The sequence below is a fragment of the Pinus tabuliformis genome, chromosome J (genome assembly GCF_031772625.1).
Source record: "Pinus tabuliformis cultivar Carrire ecotype Pingquan chromosome J, CPIR1, whole genome shotgun sequence".
Taxonomy (NCBI): domain Eukaryota; kingdom Viridiplantae; phylum Streptophyta; class Pinopsida; order Pinales; family Pinaceae; genus Pinus; species Pinus tabuliformis.
In genome coordinates this window covers 1,395,239,508-1,395,247,621 of record NC_142295.1, presented here as the reverse complement: position 1 = coordinate 1,395,247,621, position 8,114 = coordinate 1,395,239,508, and the positions used below count along the sequence as shown (strand labels likewise).

General features: G+C 35.1%; 1 protein-coding gene across 1 annotated transcript; it reads left to right on the top strand.

Moving 5' to 3' along the window:
• Window positions 1-1,702: 1,702 nt before the first annotated feature.
• LOC149232573 (uncharacterized) lies at window positions 1,703-2,545 on the top strand. The gene has a single exon (XM_089381943.1). The coding sequence runs from the start codon at window positions 1,703-1,705 to the stop codon at window positions 2,543-2,545; it is 843 nt and encodes a 280-aa protein (XP_089238069.1).
• The last annotated feature ends 5,569 nt before the right edge of the window (window positions 2,546-8,114 follow it).

Here is an 8,114-nt window from a genome sequence, read left to right as displayed (position 1 = left end):
TGCAAAAGTGATTGCACTCAAAATCAAACCAATCCTATCAAGGCATATCTCACCTGAACAATTTGGGTTCTTGAACGGAAGGCAAATACATGAAGCAATTGGCGTGGCTCAGGAGGTCCTTCACAGTGTAAAGCAGAAAAACAAGAAGGGAGCAGTCATTAAAATAGATTTATCAAAAGCATATGATAGGATAAATTGGATATATATTCGTCTGCTTCTAACGCACTTAGGCTTCAAAGTGGACTTTATTAGATGGATTATGGGGTGTATCACAAATGTCAGCTATGCAATCCTCATCAATGGCGCAACCACTCCCTTCTTTAAAGGACAGAGAGGTTTGAGGCAAGGATGCCCCCTGTCCCCTCTGTTATTTCTCTTAGTCGCCGAAGGTTTAAGCCAGCTGATTCAAAAAGCCAAAAGGGAAGGTAAGGTAAAAGGTATCGAGGCAGCGGTAAATATGCACATATCTCACCTTCTCTTTGTAGATGACATTTTGGTTTTTACAAATGGAGCCACAAATGAAATTAAGGAGTTAAAAAATATTTTTGATCTTTTCCTGAAAGCAACTGGAATGCAGATTAACCCCAGGAAATCTCAGATTATAGAGGAAGGCCTAAATCGACAAGAAAAAGCTCAGATCAACTCTTTCTTCCCCTATGGAATATGTAATATGGATTCCCCGTTCAAGTATTTAGGATCCTGGTTGAAGCCGAATGCATACAGGAAAGAGGACTGGTCTTGGTTAATTGCAAAAATTGAAGCAAAAATAAACCACTGGAGCTTCAAATGGCTATCCAGAGTAGGGAGACTGACTCTAATCAAATCTGTGTTATTAGCCATACCAGTCTTCTGGGCAGCATTAACATGGGTTCCAAAAGGAGTACTGGAGAAAGTAAGGAGAATTTGTAGCAGATTTTTGTGGGCAGGTTCAAAAGAAAACTCGGTTCTACCATGGGTTGCCTGGGAGAAAGTGGCAAGGCCAAAAGACTGGGGTGGTTGGGGGATTAAAAGCCTCCCTGATTTCAGTCTCTCATTGGCAGCTAAATCAGGGTGGAGACTTATAAAGATGGAAAACCTCTGGACGAGAATGGTAAAAAGAAAATATATTGACCCAGCTCCATTAGAAGAGTGGATCAGGAACCCAGACAAAAACAAAAAGAATGTTTTTGTAATATGGAAAGCAACAGTGGAGTCTTTTAAGGTGATAGAGCAAGGTCTTGCATGGAAGATTGGGAATGGAGATAAGGTAAAGATAGGGAAGGATCCTTGGGTAGGCTGTAATGAAAACTATGCCCTTCCTCCTGGTTTAGCCCAACATTTAGAAGATAAAGTTATACTCTTTCTAAGCCAAGTGGGAAAAACGGGACATTCAACCATATGGGGACAAGCATGGAAGAACGAAGAAGATCTAGAATTAGAGCATAGATGGAGGAATGAATGGAGAGCTTTTATTCAGGAACTTTCTAGATCCAATGTGAGACTGAACAATAACCAGGATGAGTTAATTTGGGCGCATGCAGACTCGGGGGAATATGCACCAAAGAGTGGTTACAAATTCCTCATGTCTAGGAAAGGATGGGGAACTCCTGAATGGTGGCCGAAACAGCTATGGAAACTTAAAAGCCCTCCAAAGTCAAAAATCCTATTCTGGTGAATACTAAAAAGTAAAGTCCCAACTTGGGACATATTGCAGTCCAGATATATGCATGGGCCTGGGAGATGCACTCTATGTAAATCGGAAGCTGAATCCATAAATCACCTCTTCCTCAAGTGCCCAGAAACTTTAAAGATTTGGGGAGAGGCAGGAAATCTTCTGAACAAAAAGCTAGAATGGGAAGGTGATAACTTGCAAGAGGTATGGAAGAAGTGGTGGCAATTATATCCAAATGGGAACATGCGTAATCTACCTTTAATCATCAGCTGGGGGGTATGGATCGCTAGGAACAGGAGCATCTTCCAGGACAAGGAAACCCCAGCGACCATCACAGCAATCCAAAGCATTTCTATCTATTCTAGTATTTCAGAACCTAAAGAAACCCATCCTCAAAGATGCGACTCAGAAGTTCATATAACAGAAGGAATCCCTTGGGCTTTTTTCGACGGAGCTTCTCAAAATAATAGAGCAGGAGCAGGACTAGTCATATATGAAAATTCAAACCACATCCTTAAAGCTTCTGTAGGTTTAGGAACAGGTTCAAACAACTATGCAGAAATGCTCGCTTTGAAACTCCTCCTATGCTGGCTTATTCAAAGGAACACCCTCACAATTCAGATCTTCGGAGATTCTTTAAATGTGATCAGATGGGTCAACGGTCAAAGCACATGCAATAATCAAATCTTAAAACAAATTCTGGAGGAAACCCAGGTATTGAAAGCTTATTTTAACAGCTTCTCTCTATGTCACATTTTCAGGGAAAGGAATGATACAGCCGACAAGCTTTCTAAAGAAGGTCTGCAGCAGGATTTGGGTAGCTGGCAAATTTTAGAGGAAAATCAAGGACAAACCAGCAGATCTGAACAGCCGCCTCATGAACAACTTTTCTGAACTTTTGGCAGCGTTTTTTGTTTCCTTTCCATATCAAACACTAAAATTTTACATTTCTGGAAAATATCAAGACTTTTTAAGTTACGATAATATGACAGTTCTATAATATGTAGTTTTCTGTAACGGGTTGTTTTCCTCCCTGTTGAGGAGACCCGGTTTTGGACAGTTTTTTTGTTTCAGCTTTTTAGACAAAGGGAACCTCAGTTCCGGACAAAACAAGGAAAAAGATGAATCAGATTGGCAGTTTGCCTTTTAAGGGAAACTAGTCTCAAGCAAAAGGCAGAAAACGTATTTTTGTGAAGTAGTCAAAACAGTCACATAGTATGAACAGAGATGTGCCAGCATATGCAATGTAAACTTTTTATTGTCTTAATAAAAAGTTTCGTTTCTTCCTTTGGAAAAAAAAAACATGGCACAAATTATGTCACAACAAAAGTGGATGTAATGATAAATGAAAGAAAAAATCAAATGAAGATGCAAAAGTGGACGTAAACATGGGTGCAACAATCAATGCAAAATAGGATGCAATAGTTGATGCAACAAAATTCGATGCAAAAGTAAATGCAATATGAGACACAAAATTTGATGCAAATCTTCATGCAAAAGTGGAAACAAAAAGGGATGAAAAAATAGACGTAAAATTCGATGAAAACATATACAGATATGAGGATGTCATCGTGGATGAAAATTTAGAAGCAAAAATGGGTGTAAAGGGAGGTGTCGAACTAGGTGCAAATTATGGCACAAGAAAATTGGATGCAAGAGTGGACACAATAAAAAATGAAAAAGAGGATGTAAATATGGATGTAAAACAACATGTAAAAGTGGATGCAATAAAAGTAGATGCAAAACTAGACAAAAATGTCTATGCAAAACTTGGTGGAAATGGGATGCAAAAATGGATGTAAAAAATGATTTAAAAAATGATGCAAAAGAGGATGCAAGAGATGATGAAAAAGTTGATTCAAGTGTAGCTGCAAAAAGTGGATGCAATAGAAGATGCAAAAGTTGTTGAAGCAAAATTAGGTGTCAAACTTGATCCAAAACATGGTGCAAAGCATAGCACAAAACTTGGCATAAACCTGGCATAAAACCTGGTGTAAAATCTGGTGCAAAACCTATTACAATACCTGGCGCTAAACTTGGTGTAACAGTTGGCACAAAAATTAGTGCAAACTTTGCATCAACTTTTGCACCATATTTTATAAATGGACATGAATAGCTCCAAAAAAGGCTCTAGAAGAAAAAAAGGAAGCAAAAAGGGACACTGATCACGAGGTTTTGTTGTAGTGAAAAGAAAGTGTTGTTGGTGAACGTGGACCTTTGAATAATGTTACAAATTTATTAACAAAAACTATGAGCAATGAAAATTTAACTTGGCGTATGAAAACAATGGGTATTATCTCCTTAGATTACTAATCATATACTCCTACTACCCCTTATGTGCAAAGAAAAAAAGTGGGATAATTTTTGGTATGCTTTATATTATGTTCATGACTATTCCCACACATTGTACATTGTGCAAATGTTGTGGCTAGGGTGGTCACAAGGGGGGCGACAACCCTCTTGTTTGGGCCTCATAAGTTGGGTGGTAGACCTCGTGTTCAGGGGGGTCATATGGGGGAAGAGGCCCCCTTACATAGGGGGTTCACAAGATGGAAAAATCCCTCGATAAAAAAACATGGGTAGTTTTTTCCATCCATTTTTGGAAAAAAATATTACACATTTTTTGGTAAAAATTATTTTGTAGTGCATGGTGGTTTTTCCCATAGTTTTGTAGTTTCAGTTAAGGAATTATGATTGTATTTTAATCCAAGTTAAATGGATTGATAATTTATAGATGTTTTAGGTTATATATATATTATATTGTAATAGTGTAAAGACAAAAATATATATTGCAAAATCTTTCTCGTTTTCCAAATTTTGGGTTTTGAGGGTAAAATTTATGTGTTAATGTGTGTGTTTGTGATTGCATCTTTTACTTTTTATGAATAATTTGTTTTTCTCAATTATTTTTATAAATTTAAAATCTACATCGACTCATTATATTTTATGTGATATATCTTGTTTAAGTTAAGGTTTTTTACTAGTCTTGAAATTAACCTTAACCAAGTGATAGTGGCATTTTTTCTTTAACTTTTTTAATGAAATTGTATATAGTGAAATTGTGGCATCATTATCCCTCTCCTAATCTCACTAAATCAAAAAATTGAAACCTAAATAAAGGGGTGAAAGAATATCAAAGTAATTATGTTTCAATTGTGACAAGCAGAATAGTATGGGGCATAAATTCAGTGAGAGGAAATTATTCTACATAAACTATTAAGAAGAAGAGGATAAAAAATTGGAGCCATATAAAAATATGGATCTGGAAGAGATTACTCCAATGATACCTTAAAATTCATTGGCTAGCACCATTACTCCACAAAGCCTCAAGATAGAAGGATATGTTAAAAAGAAGAAGGTAACAATGTTGATTAATTTGGGGAAAACCCATGACTTCACCAATTACAAATTAGCAAAACTTCTCAATTGCTTTGTATTGCCAACACTAGAGTTTGAAGTAATGACTGTAGATGGCGGTATCATAAATTGTTCAGGGAAGTTCAATTATATTAATCTCAATACGGGGGTGCATTTAGTTGATACTTTCATGATTGCAATCCAAATGGATGGCGTTGATCTTGTATTAGCAGTCCAATGGTCATAAACCTTGAGAATAGTGACGCTTCATTTCAAGATATTTTAATGATATTTTCCTCAAAAGGAAAGGAAATTGAGGTTGGATATATCCAAAGGAAACCCTCTATAGCGGTAAGCTCTATTAGCATGAAAAAATTAATAAAATAAGGACACCATGGTGTAATGACATATTTGTGCTCACTGGATGTTCAATCATCTATGTCCTTTTCTCCATTGGATCTCTCAAAAGGTATAAATAATCATTCCAAATTATATGGAGATATTCCTAAGGGTATTTCACCTACTTGGGATCATGACCATGTTTTTCACTTACAAGGAAGAAGCGTAACATCTAACATTAGGCCTTACATGTATACATATACACAAAAGAGTGATATTAACAGTATGATTCAAGAAATGTTAGAGGCCAACATCATTGTACCTAGCCAAAGTTCTTTCTATTCACCACTAGTGATGGGTGAAAAATAGGATGGTTCATGGTATATGTAACAGAATTATTGTCAAATCAACAAAATTACCATCAAAGATAAGTTTCAGCTATCATTTATGAATTATTAGATGAATTGCATGGAGTAATTTTCTTTACTAAGCTAGATTTCTATTTGAGATATAAAATCATCATAATAAGAGATGAATATATTCCCAAAATAGGCTTTACAACATGCAAAAGTCAGTATGATTTTCTGTTATGCCATTTGGACATACTAATGCACCTTCAACATTTCAAAGCCTCATGAATTCTATTTCAAACATTTCCTTATAATATTTTTTTTGGTATTTTTATAATGACATAATAATATATAGCAAATATTGATAAGATCATGTTTAACATATTGATAGGGTCTTAGAACTATTGGGGTGGGGGGGGTGGGTAGGTGGGTTATGAAAAGGCTTCTGAATGTGCGTTTGGGATTCAAGAATTAGAATATTTAGGTCATATTGTATCTCATGAATGTATCAGATTGGATCCTAAAAAAATTGTTGTGACAGAATGGCAAATCTTGAAAACCTTTAAGAAACATAGTGGATTATTAAGATTGATAGGATATTATCATAAGGACATCAAGAATGATGGTTAAAAGAGTAACACCTCTAGTAGAATTATTAAAAAAGGAATCATTTTCTTGGACTCGAGAAGAAACTAAAAGCTTTGAAAATCTTTAGGTTATGTGTGTCACTCATATCCTAGCTACACTTGACTTCACAAAACCTTTAAATGATTGAATCTATGACATTGGTGCAGTTTTAATGCGAGAAAGAATGCCCCTTGACTTTGACAACAAACAAATTAAATGAAATAACTTACTCCAACCCATTTCTAAAAATAAATGTTGGAAACACTACATGAAGTTAAAGGATGGCACCTTTACCTAATAAGAATACACTTCAAAGTAAAATTATACCATATGGTTTGAAGTACTTCTTGGAACTACAATTATGTTTAAAAAAGAAACAAAATGGGTTACAAATATGCAAAGAAGGAAAACATAATATGTTGGCATATGCACTTTCAAGGAAAGAAAATAGAGGGCTTACTAAGTGCTACTTTTAATCTACAATCTGAATGGGTGGAAATATCAAGAGAAAAAGGGAGGAAAGATCACAAGGTATGTGATATCATCCAATAAATACATGAGGACGTAGGTGCACTAGATAAATTTGTTTGCAAAATTTATTTTTTGTGGTATTAATATTAGAGATAGTTATGTAATAATTCCCTACTCAAACAAAATATCGATTTGGAATTGCATGCTTCTCCTATAGGAGGACATTTTAGTGGTTTTTGAAAACTTATCACATGATGATGAAGGTTTTTTTTTGAAGGTATTAAAACTAATGTTCAAAATTTTGTGCCTAGATGTCTGATCTTCCAACAAAATAAGGGAGGTACAATCAAGACCCCATGTCTCCTACAACCGTTAGTTATACCAAGCCAATGTTTTGAAGAAATTTCAATGGATTTTAATATAATATTTCCCAAATCTATAGGAAATAATTTCAATAGAGATCATCAACAAGAGGTTCTCAAACTCTTAAAGGGAATATTTGTTGTAGCATAAATTAGGATGAAATAACAAGTAAATCATTGTCTTACTGAAAAGGTAGCTTGAAGTGGGGATTGAGTTTATAACCATATAAGAAGATGTCCCTCAGGTAACAAAAGAAGGACAATTAAGTATCACCTAAGTATTCTGACCCCTATAAGGTGTTATAAAGGATTACAATTATGGATTACAAATTTTATTTTCCAACACCTTCATAAGTGTATCCAATTTTAAATACTTGTTTCTTAAATAATGTAACCTTCCAAACCCTATCCTAGTCAAAAGTATTTTACTAAGGATTAATAAAGAGAAAAAATCATACTAGAACTAGAAACAATGCTAAGGCAAAGATTACGTAACTATGAAATTGAGCAATTTCTAAGTATCTCATCAAATGAGAGAACCTACCAATGGAAGAGCTGACATGGGAAGATGAGTTATTCGTGCAAAAACACTTACACTTAGTCACATGTTGAGGAAACCACTTCTTTGAAGGGAAGGGGCATGCTAAGCCCTATACAAAGCCCCATGTTAATCATAGAGCCCTATATACTGAGTTATATTTTTAGTGTTATATTAGTGTGGTCGGTTATACCCTTTAATTGTAATTGTACAGTTTGTCGCGTATATATACTAAGGAGGCCTAGTTTTAAGATCATCTAATCTTCTCTTTGGCATTAATTCATTGTAAAACAATGTTCCCCCTCAAAATGGATTTTTTCTTTTATAGATGTTTTATCATTTTCAATGCATGTACTTGTTAACAACATAATACTTTATAGATAATAATTGTTATCCATTGGCATTGACTAGAATGAGTG

Coding starts and splice junctions, on each gene's coding strand:
- LOC149232573 (XM_089381943.1), top strand. CDS start 1,703: ATGCATGGGCCTGGGAGATGCACTCTATGTAAATCGGAAGCTGAATCC.